We start from the raw sequence: 20045 nt of genomic DNA on the forward strand, positions 1-20045 counted from the left end.
ATTTCTTTACTGAAAGGGTTGTCAGGCATTGCAACAGGCTGCCCAGGGACGTGGTTGAGTCACCATCCCTGGAGGTATTCAGAAAGCAGATAGACAAGGCACTTCAGGACATGGTTTAGTGGGCATGGTTGACGGGTGGACTAGATGATCTTAAAGGTCTTTTCCAACCTAAATGATTCTATGATTAAAAAATGCCAAGGTACATTGTTAAAACAAACTCAATATTTAACTAAGATTATACTTGCCTCTTTACGGCCTTTAATAGTTTTCACAGATTTCATGCTCTGTGTTCTTCGAAGGCCTCTCTGAGCAAACATTTCATCCTCTGAATGTGTCCCCTCCATCTCTTCATCTGTTTTATCATCTCCAGGATTTTTTTCCAGTGGAGTTTTGTAACCTTTAAAAAAAACAGTTTTATGAAGATGTTTAATAAGAAGTAGCTGTAACTTTTAGAATTTTAAGAAAGCCATGAGTTTCATCTTTAACACACATCCTTTACTCTTTTAAATGATACAGTCAGTCTGCCAGCTGTTTCAAAATACCGAAACGTGTAGTCTGCCAGGAGCTTGTTACTTATAATTCTGCCATTTGTAAGTAACAAGCCACTTTGTTCCATAGGTATGCAATGCAGTGACTCCTCAATTATCAAAAATTAAACCATCAGTTCAATGCTACCGTCTTCTGCTTTACACTGAACTGCAAAAACCTCAGTGGTCATCTTGAAAAGTACTTAAGGTTTTGACCACAATCCCCATGGGAGGGGGGGTTAGACAAGATGATCTTTAAAAGTCCCTTCCAACCCAAACCATTTTATGACTCTGTGATTCACAGTATCTTTCTTCATACTTGCATATCTCTCTGCACATTTAATACCAAAGTTCCTTTCAGATCAATACAACGTCAAAGTACTATTAAGTGGTGTTTACATCCTGCAAAAACAGGACCAAGATTATTACCAAAGATTGTCACTAGAGGGCGAAAACTGCTTAAAAACACGTCCTGAAAAGATCCTCAGGGGCCAAAAGCCCTAAATCCCCACCATAGACATCTCAAAGTCCCCAAATGTAGTCTGGTTCTTTCCCCCCACCAAGCTCTCCTTTTATCAGGCCATTCCAGAACCTACAAGCTGTAACACTCGGGGACACCTTTTAGACTCCAAACACAATTTTATTCATGATTGATGTACATTTCATCTTAAGCCAGTATTTTATTTGGGCTCAATTAGATCCTTTTCCTTTGGTCATTTTTTTCCCAAAATTAGAATCGTGCTCACCTACTCCACAGCTACTTAAGGCAGACTTGCCTCTTCTCCCATTCTAGAGGCAACATGTCTCTGCCTCCAATACAGTTTCAATTCATCTTTTTCAATATGGAAGATTTGAAACACATCTGTTAGTCATACAGTTTCTGACTAGGGATGTCTGCAGTGACACCAGCACTTCCTCATCTCTATTTGTAACACCTCTTCTGATGCATCAAAATCACATTTGCCTTTTTCACAGCAAGCATACTGGCAGCTCAGTCATCCTATGATCAATATCCTTCTACAACTAGGTCTTTTCAACTAATTTGCGCAGGAACCCCCAAGCTCAGATCACAAAAAATAACATCCCGCTAAGTGCAACGAAGTATTGCTATGTAGCGTTCCTAACTCTACCCGTGGTTTGTTCTTTTTTTAAATCTAATGCCAAAGAAAGTTCAAAGAAAACAGAAGAGGTGTACACTAGATTTGGGTCCAGAAGTAGAAACAATTAAGTTAAACTACCTCTAAGAAAGCATTTTGACATGTGAGATGGAATCTCACAATCAGTTGTTATTTACACCGTACAAACTGTACCTGAGTAATTTTTTTTAAAAATGGAATTTTGAGCATTTTCAAGCTATTTCAGATAGATAACTAATGCACTCCTACTGAGGAACAGCCCCTGCACAGGAACTGCAGTGACATCATCCCTAATGCAACTCTTGATGAATCCATGGGCTTTCTCAGTGGCCAGTACCCCCTGTCTTCACACTGACCTGCACAGGATACCTTCTGGGCTCAATTAGCAATTCAGCTTAGGGCCATTCAGGTGGCCATTTATTCCTCAGAAACACCCAATTCCTGGAATTCCTTGTACTCCACAAGCACCACCCCTCCCCAAAAATGGACGGATGAGAAGAAATGACAGGCTTAGGTGAAAAGAACAGAAATAGACCAGAGCTATTTCTTTTGTGGCAAATAACTACTTTACATTGTAGCCTCACCATTTAAAAAGGTGCAATTGACAGCATTCCACTGAAACCTTCCTTCAAGAATCATAGGCTTAAAAGCAAAGTGACAATAATAAATACTACTAATAATAACAATAATATCTCAGCAAAAACATATATTGGTCACCACACACCATCTTTTGTGTGTTGATGTGCATCAGTCCATTACAGCAACTTAATGCCTGCATTACTCCTATCACTACAAGCAATTTTACATTTTCAGCTATTGTTACAGACCTACTGAATTCACTTCCATTAATTTTCTCTTCCTATTCATTGAGCTTCCATAAATTTTCATGTTTAACTTTTTGTATATTTGTCACAGAAACACCACTTAATCACAATTTTTTTTTTTTACCTCCAATTAAGCTTTACTTTGCCAATTAGCAACAAGAATTCCTTGCCAAAGATAGGAGTGAGTACAGTATGACTACACTGTTAGTGGCTCAGAGAATAAAATAATTCAGGGAGGATTTCTCAACTGTCATAATATAGCTTGCTCGAGTCAACTCTGTTCAAGTGTACTGGAATTCTTTGAGGCCTTTTCCATTTCTAAATAGGGTAAATGTATTTCTGCTTTCCCACTTCTGTCATCAGTGAATTGTTCTTTTAGCTAGAAAAAAATACAATACTTACCTGAAGATTCACTTGCTGAGGCTCTGGTTTTCTTTTTTGCTTCTGGTAATGTCTGATAGGGTCTCTGTCCTACTGGCTCATCTCCTTGTATAGTAGTCAAATCATGCATACTGAAACTTCTCAGTTTCTCAGTTATCGCACCTTGACTCTGAAATACAACAACAGTATCTTTGAAAACAAAGCAGAAGTTTAACTTTGCTGTTGAAGTTGGGTTAAGATGTTTAAGCCCATGCTTCCTCGTTGCACTACAAAATTCACTGAACATAAGCATGCGGTAGATTAACATTTGCTTTAAGTACTGCTTTTACCCAAGCTTAACTGTATATTGCTCCTAGACGAAAAAATTACAGATAAGCTAGCAGTTTCATTACAAATGTCTCATTTCACTCCTTTAATCTGAGCAAAAAAAAAGGCTTTTGGGGTGAGGGGAAGTGTTTAAAAGAAAAAAAAAAACCCATCCTAAATACTCAATTCACTTCAAACACAGTGTTTCCTCTAGCAGTGCTAGGTAGCGTGACAGTGGGTTTAACACTTCCATTTTAAAACATGTGGTTTAAAATAAAGATTTCTGCTATTTTATATTTTACCCTCCACAAATTTGAATATACCTAAGAAAGGAAAAAAGTGTTAAAAATACACTCTCTAACATTAACTCCAGTAACTGAGAAACTGGCAGCACTACAAAAGCTCTAGTTGACAGAAACTTGAAGCCACAAACCAAAGAGGTCTTTGCCTGGATTACAGGCTAGCAGGTTCTCTTACTAACATAGCTTTACTGCAATAATACCAACCCAAAGTCTAATGCTACATATAAGGAGAGCTGATCACATTTGAACATTAGTATTCCTTCTCTGATTGTCTTTACATCTTTTCTACGTGGGACATATAGAAAGTTCCCCTTTGGAAAGAAGGGTCATCAAGAAGCTCTTCCATCTTACATCAGATGATACCATTATTAAAACACTGAAGATTAATTTACTGTATAAGCAACTAAAAGAACAAGCACATTACTGAAATGTCATGTTAAAATAACATTTAATTCTTCCCTCTCTGTCATATGAGCCAAAAAAAAACACCAACAAAAAAACATTTCAGAGGAAGGTTGACAATGCTGTGCATGAATCCCACTTCAAGCAAAGGTTCAAGGCTTTGTTTCATTCTTACAAATGAAGCTTTTAAGTACAATTCCTCATTTGAGCATTATGTTAGCTAGCAGTAGCAGAAATCTGGGTACAATTCCACACACCTTTCTCTGCAACAGCACAAGACAGTTCTTGCACCACTGGCCACAGCCATTTGTTCCCACTCTCATGGCAACAATTGTTTGCAGATGGTAGACCAGCACACTAAATTATTCCATGTTAAAAATAGCCATGTAAAGTGAAGAGACAGTAGAGCGATACTCCTTAAGCTTGCACAGCTACCAAGGCGGGGGGGGGGGGGGGAAGAGAGTGGCTGAAACCTAATATTCATTTTCTAATGACTAGTCATTAGTACAGCATGCAAAACTAAGCGCGCTACACAGGCAAGAACCACCTATTTTAATTTTTACACCACCATTCATACATTGCCATTAAATAACAACAAGAAAGGGTTTCTTATGGGAGAAGTAGAAGTAGGATGACTGACAGTTCTCAAGAACACAATTATGGCTTGCTTTTGAGTTAAAATGCACTACGGACACTGTACAGTCTGTACAGTACTACCGCAGAAATTCTGAAGTTAATTTTATTCCCTAAAACGGCTGATTTAAGGTAGGTCTGTCCTGCCTTAAGGCAGGAATCCTGCCTTCCCACTACTCCACTTCTTGGATTGAAAAGTATTTGCACAGTAAACCAAATCAGGAACCAGCTATGCCTGAGAACTTAAGAGTCAGCTGCTAGGACACCAGAGAAAAGAAGAGAACTGGAGAGACCAGACTGCTTCTTTTGACAAGTAACAGCTTACAGTATCTGATACAACACATAAGACTGGTGATCAGTCTGTGTCCATTGCTTGAAGAGATGAAACTGGACTCAGGTCTCAATCACTGAACACTGATGAATGCATAAAATGGACCTAATTGGATCTCAGCAGAACCTATATAAATTCAGTACAACTCAACGCACCAAGTGTGGACAGAATCGACTGCAAAATAGTGACAGCAGCTGGATTTGGCCACAAGCAAAAGTATAGAGAGACACGCTTGCTTAACAGTTGCACAGCAAATTCATTCATCATGTGATATACTACAGAAAGACATTTGAAAATTGTACAAGATAATGTAATTAAGATTACAAAAACTAACATGCTAAGAAGAATTCACATTACAAGCCTGTATTTCCTATTCCACTGTAGATACAGAGAACTAGATCCAAGCTGGGAATGTTCAACCTTATTTTTCACTGCAGCTTTTGGATACTGAATTTTGTTTTTCAAAAGGGGAAAAAAGTCAACTATATGACATAAAATAACATTGTGTCCTTAACCAAACAGCACGCTTGATGAGGCTAGAGCTCCTGTGGAGTACTGCGTCATTCAGGGAGGACATAACAGATTCATAGAACAGGCCCTTCATTCCAAAACTGCTTGCCAAGATGGAAAGTTTTACTCAAGTTACACACAGCAAATACTAAGAAGTTTGAAAGGATACATATACAAATAAGAGATGCAGCACATATGCCTGCGAGTCATAGTAGGAACAAGGGCTGCACAACCACTGCTGTACTGCACAGTCATGGTCACACATTCTATTAACCCTATGCAGGTACTCACTACAGTCCCCCCAGTCTCCTGCCTGAATGCAGCCTTCAACCCACTCCTAGGAAGATCCAGTCTTGCCAAAATCAAGATTGATTTTCACTTCACACCACTGCATATACTAATTGGAGGACAAAATTCAAGGTGTTTTGTGTGGGTGTGCATACAGCGCTTAATATTTAGGAAGATTCTTCTACCCCCCCATGCCTGAAAGAAGCAGGTAATTGCTTTCTGCCAAAATAAAGCATTCTGTGAGGATCTGAATTACTATCAGCTCAGAGTAAAAGTCTGGCTGAAAAATATTAAATACTCTCTACTGCAGGAAATGAGAATAACATTCACATTTAGACTATTAATGCATTAACAGCTTTGGTATCTTGTTTGAAAGTTCAGACAGTTACTAGCCACAGCTTGAAAGCAAGATGTTTGCCTGCAAAACAGAAGGCAGAGCAATCCAATTGTAGGTGGAGCTGATGGGGGATCTCCTACTTGCACACTCATGCCATAAGTATGGCAACAGTCACCACCTCTCCCCAGCCATACACACAGCCCCAAGATGCTGCTCACGAGAAGATGGCAGAGCAGTTGCCATACCTGCACTGGCATCCCATTATTTCAACAGATCCTACCAGTAAGGAAGAAATACAGCACACTCCATCCAGCCCAGAGGCTGCCAACTAAATTACACCACAAAAGATTGAGACACACACATTTACAATTACAATGCAGGCAAAAAAGCACAGAACAACTTCAGTGCTCAAATTTCTATGTCAGCAAATGTTGATGAGAGATGAACTGTGAAGTTTGTGTTGTCTTAAAGAAAATGCAAGTCTTAAAGAATGAGTTTGCTTATTTATTCAATAGTAGTTCCTAAAACACATGAAACACTTTTCAGAGATCCCATTCATTACCAGTGACCAATCTGAAACACTAAAGTTGTAATACGTTTCTAAATGCAGTTTTTGATAAATACAGCCTACTTAAGGGACTCCTTTTGAGACAACTCAGACTCTAGTAAGCTATTAGTATGCTGTCTCATCAGCTGACCCTCATATATGAACTGTTATTGAGCACATATTTTTACAGTCTATATACTTAACCCAGGGAAGTTGCTGTAAACAGATACCACACAGTATGTCTGCCTCAAGGATTTTTTGTTGTTGTTGTTTAAATTGGACTTGCACCCCCTCAGGATCACTGAATAAAGCTGCTTGCCTTCATTAGACAAGTTCTCAATGCACTCTGCATCCACAGAGCTGCTCGGAGCTTTGTGGCTGCAGAGCTGCAGTGTGCAGCATCCACATTCCCAGCTGTTCTCTCCCTGATCCGATCTGGGCTGACAGGGAATGACTTTCTGTTCCCTCTGAACCTGGAGAGGGACTGCTGTCCCATGAATGACCCCTGCAGCATGCCAGGCAGTCCCAGCAGGGAGGAGGGATGAAAGCAATATTGCTGTTGAGCTGAGCAGCTTATAGTGATACTGGCTGTACGCCACTGCTGGCTGCAAGATACCTCCTTCCTCTGCCACGCCCTGAGTGGGAAGAAGGGGAATCTGAGCAAGGCCATTAGAATAATATTCAACCAGCAAAGAGGCAGCAGATTCAGGATGACTAAAAGACACGCAGAAACACAGCCCTCAAAATATTATTATTACTATTATTATTATTATTATCAGCACCATATAATACCTTACAAATGAACAATATTTCTGTGACCTCATAAAGAAGGACAGTGCACTTCACAGCTTACTCCGCAGCCGTCCCGCACATGGTGATATAGAAACAAGTTTTCACTAGTAGCTTGAGAAGTCAGAATTTATGTGATGGCAAAAATTGGAACTTACAGGTAACCAGCATCTCAGAGGATCTGGAAAGAAGATGCATCAAAATACAAGATATATCAGTGGAACTCAGTGTTGTGGATATAATTTCCACAAATCCATATACTATTGAGCTGAAAGAGCTCCAACAACCTTCTTATCATTAAAGCCATCTTGTTGCCAATTCTTTTATACCCCAAAGAAAATTTTTTTAGTAAACTGAAATATGATCTAGGCTGACTTTTACATCTCTAAGTTTCCTGAAATCAGGATTTTACCAAGATTTATTTTCTGACATGTTAATTTAAGTAACACAATTTATTTTGCTAATGTATGCTATTTAGCAGGTTTTGAAACACTAAATTTTATATGAACAGTGGCTAACTAGTACCAGCTAAAAATACCAGTATAGAAATGTAAGCTATAAGCCATGACTCCTGCCAATTACATTTCAACTTAGATTTAAACCCGCTCCACTGTAGCTATGCCAGATTTCAGTAGACTGACCTGGCTGGCTGCTCCAGCCTTCCCTACGCAGCCAACTAGCCTTTTAATACTAATCCCCTATTCCTTTGACAGCCTTTGGAGAAAACCGCTCTTTCCCACCCTTGATCTTGAAAATATTCCAAGAATTTCCAACCAATTTTACCACCCTCCTAAAGTCAGCATAAGCAGACATCATAGTGGCTTCTGCTTGGACACTTTAGTGAACAGAAGCTTTCTTTGGACCTCCTCTTGTGTTTAACCTCCCACATTCTCAACTCCTAATTTGAGATGTGATATGTCAGAATAAGCATGCCTGCTCCTGAAAAAAAAAAAAAAAAGTGATGAAAGTGTGTCTCCTTCCCATCAAAACTGATCCCACTAATAGGATTCCATTCCTGAAATCCTATAGCATGTCCCACCAGCTCATGATGAAGGGCTAATCTTTTCACCTGCTGAAGGCAGCAGTCAACTCTTGAAAAACAGGGAACAAAATCAAGAACACATGCATTGTCTCCATTTGCTTGCATGGAGCAGTCACGCTCAGCTTTTTGGAATAACAAACTGAAGAGAGGTTTAACATGCCAAAATAAAGATTTTCAGAGAGTCTCCTCTTTCATACTGTTTAAAAATCACGTCTATTTTAGGTCTTTGGTATTGTGGTGGTTGTTTGGCCCAAGCATCTCATCTGCCCTGAACTAATTCTGTACAAATATTCATGAGAATGTTTAACAAGTTTTAACAAAGAGAGCAGGCATCTTGCCAGTCACAGCTGAATAGCAATGAAATCTAAAACACAGACATTCAGGAAAAAGTTATTATTTCCGAAGTGGGAGGAGATATTTGTGTTATTTATTTTACAATATTTCTGTAACACCATAAGGATTAACAAGGAAATATCCAACCTTAGCCAGACAGCCAGGCTTAAGGAGAACACACACAGCATAAGCATCATTACAGGTGCACTTGTAATAAATCATCATTTGCTGTTTGGCAAAGAATTTGCATTTTAGCATTTAACATAGTTCTTAAACTTTTTCCCAGTACTTTGAGGTTTTGTTTGTTGGGTTGGTTTGGGTTTTTTAAATAACCTGTTTTTACTCTGAATACTTTCATTCCTTTAGAGGTGTACTCTATTTCATTTTAAATTATTTCATGCCTCAAGGCAATACTAAGAATTTGAATAAGAAACTGAATCACATTCTCAGTATTTTAGGCTCATTACATCCATATTTTAAAACAGAAAGTGATATTTTCTACACTATCACCCACATATATCTTTAAAAAGAGAGAAAATGAACAAACAAGATATGCATGACTATTTTTCCAACCCTTTTTGAGATATCATTTGAAAGTGTAGTTTTTCGAAATGTCTTTGATTTATAAAGCAAGAAGTTCACACACAAGCATGGAAATTTAAGTTTAAATGCTAGCTGTACCTACTTAACTTTGACAGCCAGGGATCTCTACATTGCTTTCTGTTATCTAATAACGGTGTTCATGTTTTCAGTCGTGTTACTATGAACACAGCAGTTTCATTTATTCCCAGGAAAAAATTAATCCTGATCGTCTTAAAAACAATCATTTAACTAGGACATACATATCTTTCTTTCCATACTTTTTCTTGTGTTTTGGTTTAAATGACTGTTAGGCAGGATACACATTCCCTAAAGTTATACTCCTTTTGGTGGGCCACGAGTTGCTTAGAATCTTACTTATAAGCTTGTATTTTGTTTTCCTAGACCTAGAACCCTCTCAAATTCAACTGAAGGTCATGAGTTTTGTAGGAACGTAATTCAGGAACAAATCACAGGTTACTTCATGATTTAATGCAAATTTCATGACAAAGCAAGAGTATGCTAAACAGCGAACTGCAAGCTTATGCTTAGTGTATTAATTCAATAATTCAATTGAGAAGTTGCAATCAAGTTAATTGTGTCAAGATAACTTTTATCTGTGGTAGTAATCTTTCATGCCTTACTTCATATGTGGAGTTACCTCAAGTTGATTGAAGAAAAACACCAGAAAAGCCAGAAGTCCTTTAAATAGTTTGTTTACCAACAAGAAAGCACAACAGAGACAGAAAAGAAACAACAGTCATCTTTACCAAAAGCCTGCACAGAAAACTGCATGGTATCTTTTGAATTACAGTAAACTGACCCCCATCCAAGAAATAACTACAAGCCATCTTAAACAAACATAGTATGAGGAGGACTAGAGGGCTGCAATCCTTAAATTGCATTCGAGGTTCTCAATACATTTGCAGAATTAATCTTTTTGTTTAGGAAAGGCAAATGCTCAGTACAATTACACTGTTCTATATCAAGGACAAAAGCAATTAATGCAAGCAAAAAGTTACCTTTACAGCTGCTGTCACTGCAGCAGTTGCTGCCAAATTCAACCCTTGCCTTCCAAAATTCACCATGGTCTCATAGCCTCTTTCTTTGGCTTGTACAATGTACTCGTCAATCTCCTAAAAGCAAAACATACTTAAATTTTAGAGGGCTGTGCATAAAAGTCACATTACCCCACAGTATTATTTTTCCACCAATAAAGGAAGACAGAAGAAATCTTTAAGAAAATATTTAATGGGACAATTTCTCTTGCCGTCGTATACTGATGTTCCATTCACTTACACTCTCTCATTTAAAAAAGGATTATGTCTGGTCAAACAAGAAGATAAAATAGATCACTTTTGTCCAGCTCAAACATTGCAGCTACATAGCAAGTTCCTTACAGAGAGTAAGCTTAACTTGTCAGACAAAAGTTGCTCAAGAAATAACATGCTTAAGATGAAATCCGAGAGCTCCTTAGAAAGGTAGAGTCAGCTCACAAAGAACTTCTGAAGCCAGAGCTTTGACATAGTCAAGCACCAAGGACAATACAGTCATGACATTTATCCCCAGCTGTGGTAAATGCCTGGAGTTGGAGATAAAGGCTTCAAGGTAGTTCACAACAGCTAACAGACTACAGGGAAAAAGCCCTTTAGCTTATAGAAGTTGCAAACGGTCTACAGTTCAACCTTCAGAAGGTCAAGATGACCTTACTGTTCACGTCAGTGGACATGATGTCAGCTACCTGTTTTGCCTAATAAAGGCCAAGCCCAGCACTGACCTTTATGAATGCTATTTTCTGTACTGTGAGGTTTTTTCAGTGGTAGTCTTCACACCTTTGCTAATCACTCTTTCCACACATCCAAACAGGATACTGAAAAAGAGCTAAGCAGTTCTGTGGTCTTGTCATACTTTAGCTAAAGCTAAATATCCTTTAGCTATTTTCTGTTTGGGTGTTTTCTGTTGCAGGCTGGTCTTTCCTTAAACCTCAGCAGAAAGTCTCTCCTCTTATCCTGTCAGTTTGCATACCAGAAAAGTCATTGATGTCATTCGTCCTGAGAAGTTTTATTACTAAGTTAAGCTAGAAAAAATGGTAACGTGAAGAGCTGTTGCTGAAACTGCATTCATGTTTCTGCACAGAGTACTGCACATGTTCTTCCGGTAGAAAGTCAAACTGCACCTCTTCCAGTCAACTGGACTCCACAGAGTGCACTAAAGTAGACCAGAGAATGCCAAGCTATCTCATCTCAATAGAAAGTAGTACATTGTCTGCTCATGTAAGTTAAACGGAACCATATATATGGACAGTTATATGCACTTGCCTCTGCTAGTCCAAGTTCATGCTGACTGGTAAACCAGTAACTGCTTTTATCATGTATCTAGCAACAGTTAGTATTTCAGCATATGGTATTTCCCTATTAGGTATTAAAAACATAAGAAATTATTTCTTACCCTTTCTTTAGAAGAAAGAAGCGGGTGGAGAAATTTTCTGTAGATTAAACTTGCCCCTCTAGTATATGGGGAAAGGAGCCAAATAACAAAAGCTATCTTCAGTTCATAGTACAGTGGAAACCTACAGACAAATTAAAGGTTGCATGAAATCAACAACTGCAGGAAGAAAATGCACAGTAACTAATCATCATTAAGATCTCTCTTCAAAAAACACAATTACATATTAGCATACAGGATTCTTCACATACAAGAAGTTGTATTAGACAAAAATTGAACAAGTTAGACCTTAATTTTTTGACTGTACTGTCATTTAACAAATTGAAACAGTTAATATACTTGCTTTGCATTATACATTCCTGCACAGAGAAATTATAGTTCATCACTTTAAGAGTTCCATTCCCCTATTCAGTTTCTACCACAAAAGTGCAAATTTTACAGTCCCTACTCCCAGTGACAGTGTACAGCAAGCTTGAAACCAGATGTTATTCTTCACATACACTGAGATCTTTTCCTGAAAGAAAAGGGCTATCAGCAAGCACAACTTCTTTATAAAAATTACATCTTTACAAATCAAAGAACACCAGAAAAAAATATAGTTTCCTTCAGAGATCATAAAAAGCAGGGTCTTACCAAGAGACTGTTAGGTCAGTTATTGTTTCAGTAACTGTATAAAGAGCAAACACAATCCAATACATCATCCAGCGAACCTGAAAATTAAAACACCATCTTCAGCAAGAATTTTGATTTCACCTTTACACAGAATACACTGTACACCGTACAGTCAGTTCAGAGCTGTCAAAGCAATACACTCGACAGTACCTCAAGTCTGCCTCAACCAGGTTTCAAGTGAAATTATATGAAGGTTCTAAGGGTTTTTCTGTTCGTAAGTAGAACTGGTGGCAGCTGCAACAAGGTAAGTGAAATGGCTGGGTCACCAGGGTCACAACCTCACCTAGGCTGGCTTCACAGATTTGATTCTGCCTCTAGAAAGCTTTAGTGATAAGAAAAAAAACCCTGCAAAGAGTCAGTAGATTATAGTAAGTATGAAGTGCAATTCCCACTCTAGCACTAAAGAATATTTCATTCTCTTCCACACTCATCCATATGTTCATACCACACACACACACAAAAGTCAGCATTAGTAAGTCAGGTAGCCCTTGCTTTCATTTCACAATATATGTTATTCAGCTATACTTTGCAGTTAAGTTCTAATTTAATTCTATTTATATGCCAAGAACCACAAAATTCTTGTGAATAAAAGAGCTCACATGTAAGCATCTTAATGCTTCAGGGGTTTACGTCTATCTACTTTTTGTTTTGTTTAAGATTTACACTATACATCATTGTTTTGAAATCAGACAATGCTCTTAAAATACAGGGTTTAGTTCTGTTTTCTAATAATTAACTAAATTGCTCATTTTTCTTAAACATTTGTTCAAATTTGGTTGTCTAAACTGATTACGTCTTTTAGAATAACTATTATAGAACTAGTTCCATGCATTTGTCTTCTCTAAGATATCAGTGGCCAAATGCAATATATTTCCAAAATAGGTCAGTGCAAATCACCACTGGTTATTCATACTAACAGAATGCCCACGTTCTTTAAATTCCAACGCTATCTATGCTAGAAAAAACCAAAACAGTTTAAAAAAAGACAGAAAAGAGAAGAAAAGCATGACCCGAAACAAGATGCAGTAACCTCATTTCGTTTGCGATATACAGACTACTAACTCTTCCGGTATACCCACAAAGCATTAACACCACACTTGTTAGACACTAGTGAGAGTCCTAAATTCATGATACCCTCTTTCAAAAGGAGCAATATATATGCATTCCTATGGAGGATGTAGCTCAGACTTAATCTTCACTTTTAAAGCAATCTTTTTTTGAAGTGGACTTAAATAAGTACTCAAAAACTAATGCTACACTGCTGCCTATTTCACAGCTGTGCATTATGCTTTAAAACCACTCCCTTTGTCACAACTGGAGACCCTTAAATGCCTTTCTGCATTTCAATTTGAAGAGAAACTCAGTCATGTGATGACATTCTTCAATCTCTCAGAGGTTTTAGATTATTTCAGGCTTGAATAAACTAAGACAAACACAACAGCTAGTCATCTCTGACAGGCCATGTGACATATAGACTGGTGACCCTTCCATGAACCAGAGTCAACACCTGAATAAAAATAAAATCAACATCCACCCTTGCCCCATCAACCTAAGCATGATGCAATGCAATTTTTAAGATGCCATGCAAGACAATTTTTTTCCAATGTATGTCATCCAGGCTATTCATTCTTTAATCAACATCTATTTATCCAATTAAGAACAGCAGCAGAAGTAGAGTTTCTCTTGGGCTGCTAGGAACAGTAAGAAATGCTCTGCAGAAGGGCACATGAAATCTGCCAGGAGTCCTGCTGAGGTCTGGGCAAAGATTCTCAAATACACAAGTCAAACCATATTCTAACACAACTAATGCATTAGGTACCAAAAGTATCCTTGACTAATGAATCTGAGTGACTTACAGTGGTTTTCATACCAGAAACAAAAAAAAGGCACACCCCAGGAAAAACAGAAGGTCATATTTGACACTGCCCAGAAGAATATCATCTACTTAACTCTTAAAGATGAAGTTACAGAAGCTTTGATTGAGTTTTGCTTTTAATGTTAAAAGGGTGATTACAGATTTGTTTTGTTGAGCTTTTTTTCTACCATCCTAGTGTTAAGCTCATCTTTGTTGGCTTTGGCTGAAGCACATCTTTTCAAGTCAGGATTCTGAAGCCAGGATTTGAGAAGACTGATCATTCAGATGCTTATTACAAGCACTTTGGTGTAACACAGTAAAAAAACTCCTCAAAGATCTTAGTCAACTCCATTAAACCAGAGTAATTACAAGAACAAATAAATCTCCTCAAAGGCACAGATCCTAATTTCTAGAACTAAAGTCCGTAAGTCTTTTAAATTACCAAAACCAGCAGCAACACTTCCCCCCACCAAAATAATCTTTGAACAACTCGATGCATCATGACCTACACAGCAAGTCAGGATGTCTATACTTTTTGTTTGGTTGGTTTTTTTACTGGTAGAAGCAGTGGCTAAGTAAAAAATTTCACTGTTACAAAGCTCTTGCAATCCAGCAAACAAAAACAGATGGTTCCTGAGCCACACATAACCCTGGAAAGGAAACTGTGCTTGGGCCATAATATGACTGGCAGCAGAGCTGTGCCATTTGGAAGGCTGCAGTTAAACCTACACCCTCTCCATGAAAGAAAATGACCCAGCTGGGAAAATGAAAACCATGGATCATCCCTAAGATCTATCTGGACACTCAATCCAACCAGCAATGGAGTGGCAATTCACTGATGAATCAATGTCATTCCTTGCCCATAAAAAAGTCACTGTGATGGGTCTCATTCATTTCAACCCCATGAACATTTTGTATGCAACTGCAAGTTCAGGGACTGCTCAGAGACCACAGGTACCTGTGAAAAGCAGTGTTTTAACACTAAATGAAAATACACAGGTGGAAAAATATGGTTCCAGGCCCACTAAAGGTCTTGTGTAAATGGCAGGCATCTCTAAAAAAGGATGCCCAAGAAAGACAGCTCAGTCATAGCTAACTGGACAACTGAGGTAAGAGTCAAAATCTCAGCATTCTACAAACATTACTTTTCTTTTCCTAGAAAACTTATTGCAAGAGGCAATGGTAACTTCTTAAATTAAAGTGATTTCTTGTATTAAGAGTTTGAAACTGCTACCCTCTACTTAGCCTCTGGATCCCTTTTGAGAGAGCAGGGAAGAAAAGCAGATTATAAATTCTTTGCATTATATACTTTCCTGAGATAGTAAAGTAAGCATGAGACAGAGGAAATTCTTCTCTTATTTTTGATAATTTTTTTCTCCCAGAAGCTTAGTTCTAGCAGGACAAATAAGCTCTAATCAGCTTGTATACAGAAACCAGAAGTAGTATATGATGTCCGCTTCAGAGCCTTGATGGAGCAATCAGATTAAATGCAAGATATACAAGAGGAGGAACGACAGCTACTGCATTCTACTACTACAACCAAGTACAACGTGGAGACATCACACATCCAGACAGCAGCTGTGGCTGCCAAGTTAAAGTAACTGATGGCACTGACTTCATCCTGAGTCGGGCAGCCAAGTTAAGAACAAGGTTCAGGAGAGAATATAGGTTAGCTGCCGAAATCAAGTTAGGCTGCCTCTTAAAGCCGGGAAGTAACTCAGTGACCAAAGCTCCTTGTGACTGCAACTGGGTAACATTTTTGTTGTAATCGTCGTGGCTCACACTGAAAAGTAAGTAATTTCACAGATTAATTCTAAACTGCAGGAACTACAGTAATTGTGGTTTTTTCTGTCTTACTCTTCTGTCTGTTCTGCTTCTTTCCTCCACATCACCTTCACCAAGTCTTTTCCTTCCCTGGTTACATTTTTTCCTCCTCTTTGAGGAATGATAGATTAACCAGAGCTACCCTTTTCTCAGGTAGATTTTAAATCCCCTGTTGAGCTCCATACAACAATTAAACTGCTGCTACTGTTCATGTTGTCACTGAGAATCAATTTGTCATTGCTTATGCTACAGGTGTTGGCAGAATTAGGAAACCTTTTTTCTACCCCCTGCCCAAAGTGCATTATTTTGGGCAATTTGCTGAAATGCAGCCAACACTTTAAGGTTTATGTTTAAAAATCCTCCTAAAAACATCTGTATACAGCATAGCGTGTTGGACACATTTCAACAAAGTCTATGAAAAGTCTCAGAAACCTTAATTTCAGCCCTCCAAACAGAATCACAGGATTACCACTAGATTCACACAGGTATTGTATCTAACACCAAGATAGTCGAATCAAGCTTTCATATGATTTATTGCACTGCATAATGAAAATGTCACAGTTCTATGTCAGCAGAAGCATTTAATTAAGCAATTAAAAGGAATGCAACTTACATATTCCTTCACATTTTTTGTCTTCACAGCTTTGTATGAGTAGTATGCAGGATACAGCATCCCAAACACCAGCCTATTGGAAAATAAAAAGACCTTTCAGCATCTCTTATACTGTATATAACAAAACAGTGACAATACACTGTTAGAGCAATGCAGCCAACTTTATAAACAAATCCCATTCTCTAGCTTTAAAAAAAAAAATCTCAGCATTATAGTTTGCTTGGAGGAAGTTTAACAATACACAAAAATAGAGCAACATGAACAGAAAAGGCTGTATGCCCTGAAGACAACGAACAGTTGTGTAAGACTGCCTCTAACAGAGAATGTAAAACTAGTAGCTCTTCTGGTTCAGCTACAAGTAAACCAGTCCTGCAGTCTGTCCGTACCAAAAGACTGTTTCCTCCATAGTGACAGTGCTATCACACTTAAAGAGCCTCTAACAACTATCAGTAGGTATTCAGAATCATCTACTCTTATCAGATTACCAGAAGATTCTTCAAAAGCAATTTTAAAACAAGATGAATTACATAATTTCATCTCCTTTTGCTAGAACTCTGCAGCAGCAACACATGGAAATGGAGGCAAGGGAATTAATCCAGTGTTGCTCAGACAGCCAGCCTGCTAAAATTCATCAAAAGTAAGGTGCAGAACAGGGTGAGAGGGTGCCAAGCTGAGGGCAGGATCAGAAAAAAAGATCTGCTCTAACACAACTTTGTTACAACACAGCATTTTCTAGTAAGTCTTGGCCACAGACTAGTGGAACAGTTCTTTATGAGAAATTGAGCAGCAGTAGTCACCATCTTCTTGACAAATGCAAGAGCTCCATACTTTTATTTCACCAGCTTGTTAACACTTTGTAAAGTCAAGCAATTGCCTACCCTTAGTTCCAGCTGGTCTAAAGCAGCAATTACAGACAAGCCTGGCTACATCTCTGCAGCATCACTGTTTTGGGTTTGTGTGGTGGGGTTTTGGTAGCGGGGGAGGGGCTGCAGGGGTGGCTCCTGTGAGAAGCTGCTAGAAGCTTCCCTGGCTCCAAGTTGGACCCGCCACCAGCCAAGGCCGAGCCCCTTTAGCACCTCTGGGAGAACAGATTTAAGAGGGGAAACCTGCAGTGAGTGTGGGGATTGGAATGTGAGAGGAACCCCTGTGCAGATAGTCAGTGAAGAAGGAAGGGGAGGAGGTATGCCAGAGGAGGGGATGCCCCTGCAGCCTGTGGTGAGATGGAAGGCTGTCCCCCTGCAGCCCATGGAGGGGAGTAGGGGAGCAGATGCCCACCTGCAGTCCCGGGAGGAGCCCATGCTGGAGCAGGGGGATGCCCCCAAAGATGGCCGTGACTCCATGGGAAAGCCTGTGCTGGAGCAGTCTGTGAGTGAAGGACTGCAGCCCATGGGAAGGACTCACATTAGAGAAGTTTGTGAAGGACTGTCTCCCATGGGAGGCACCCCACACTGGAGCCAGGGAAGAGTGAGGAGTCCTCCCCCTGAGGAAGAAGGAGCAGCAGAGACAACATGTGATGAACTGACCCCAATCCCCATTCCCCATCCCCCTGCACTGCTGGGGTGGTTAGGTAGAGAATTTGGGAGTGAAGCTGTGCCCAGGAAGAAGGGAGGTGTGGGGGGAAGGTGTTTTAGGATTTGGTTTTACTTCCCATTATCCTTGTTTTGATTTGACTGGTAGTAAATTAAATTGATTTTGTTTTTTCCCCAAGTTGAGCCTGTCTTTTGCCCATGACCATAATTGGTGAGTGATCCCTCCCTGTCCTTGTCTCAACCCACGAGTGCTTCTTTTTATTTTCTCATCATTATCCCACCGCGGCCAGGGGACAGGGGAAGGACAGTGACCAAGTGGCTTCGTGCTGCTTTGTTACCAGCTGGTCTCAAACCACAACAACCACTTAAAACTTGCTCAGGACAGTTATGTGGGAGAAATATACACTTGTAGGGATATCCAGAGAGATATCTTCTACGAAAGTTCAGAACTCTTAAGTAATTTAACTTCTCACAGGCAAAGGAAGATGCATCATATGCTTTTTTTTTTTTTTTTTTTTTAAGAACCTACCTGGGACACAGATCTGGCATGTAAGATTTCAACTCAAATGGTTGAAGTTTACCAAAGTAAATAATCAACTAAAATTTAAGGTTTTATAGTTGTGTTGGGTAGCTTTAAATAAGTGGTTCTACCGACAGAGCCACTCCACAAGACTGCATGACACTACCAAGCCTTGCTTTACTGTTAGACCCAGGAAAGAATCCTAAGAACTTGTAGCCCAGTTTACTTTTTTTTAAGCAACTAGTCCAAGAGTCTTCATCTTCTATAAGATGTTATTTGCAGACTACCACAGAACTTTCCTAGTATACAAGGCATCAATCTAAGTTTTAATTCAGTCAGTTTGATATACACCATCTTCCAAGCACCACTCTGATATGTAGGCAGAAGTCATCTGCTTGGTAGGAAGCCAATTTAGAGTAAGAGGCAGGGGGATACTGGCAGAGGTACTAATGTTAAGTTGTAAATGCCACAAGTGAGGGGGCAGGACAAAATTATGGAAGCATAACTGCAGAACCCTTCATGTTTGAAAGGGCCTTGTGAAGTCATCTAGTCCAATCTCCTTCTCAAACCAAGCTCAACATCAGATTTGGACCAGGCTGCTTAAGGCTTCAGCCAGTCACATCTTGCAGACTTCCAAAGAGAGATTTCACATCCTCTCTGGGCAACCTGTTCTAATGCTTAATGAGCCTCCCAGTGCAAAGTTTTAGTTATATCCAGTCAGAACCTGAAGTTTACGACCATTGTCTCTCTTGACTGAGTAGAACAGCAAGAGAATGGGCCTGGCTCTCAACCTCCAAAAAGTTACATAGGATTTCCAATAAGTCCCCCCAAAGCCACCACTTTTCTGGCTAAACAAGCCCAGTTCATTCAGACTCTCCTCACAAGTCACAGGCTGTGACCATATTGGTGGCCTCCACTGAACTTTGTCAAATAAATTAACATCTTTCTTGCACTAAGAAGCCCGAAGTCAGACACAGTCAAATGTGTAAATCTCACATCTACATCATCATCCTCTCCTTAATGTGTAATATGTATGTATTTTCCTCACCATTTAATTTAAAAATTATAAAACCCAAGAAGAAGTCTCAGACACTGAACCATATATTTTCTTACCTTTAAAGAACAAAGAAGGCTGTAAGAAAAATAATTGGTTTTAATTTAATTTAGGACAATAAAAAGAATTACTACCTGATTGTAAGTAGGAGTCAAAGCTTGTTAATCATGTATAACTCTTTTCTAGGATGCATTCACTTCCACAACACAAGACTAGAACTGAACAAATCTTCTGGGGCATGTTTGCAATCTTTGCATACATTGGGC

General features: G+C 39.1%; 1 protein-coding gene across 1 annotated transcript in view; it reads right to left on the reverse strand.

The window, feature by feature from the left end:
* Positions 1-20045, reverse strand: part of REEP3 (receptor accessory protein 3) — a 43701-nt gene that overhangs the window by 5553 nt on the left and 18103 nt on the right. Inside the window, exons 2-7 of the mRNA XM_052799206.1 lie at positions 16677-16749; positions 12346-12422; positions 11716-11836; positions 10290-10403; positions 2890-3037; positions 246-397 (exon numbers count right to left, since the gene is read on the reverse strand). Of these exons, the coding sequence (XP_052655166.1) occupies positions 246-397; positions 2890-3037; positions 10290-10403; positions 11716-11836; positions 12346-12422; positions 16677-16749 (685 nt within the window). The remainder of the gene's footprint in view (positions 1-245; positions 398-2889; positions 3038-10289; positions 10404-11715; positions 11837-12345; positions 12423-16676; positions 16750-20045) is intronic.

The sequence above is a fragment of the Harpia harpyja genome, chromosome 10 (assembly GCF_026419915.1).
Source record: "Harpia harpyja isolate bHarHar1 chromosome 10, bHarHar1 primary haplotype, whole genome shotgun sequence".
NCBI lineage: Eukaryota > Metazoa > Chordata > Aves > Accipitriformes > Accipitridae > Harpia > Harpia harpyja.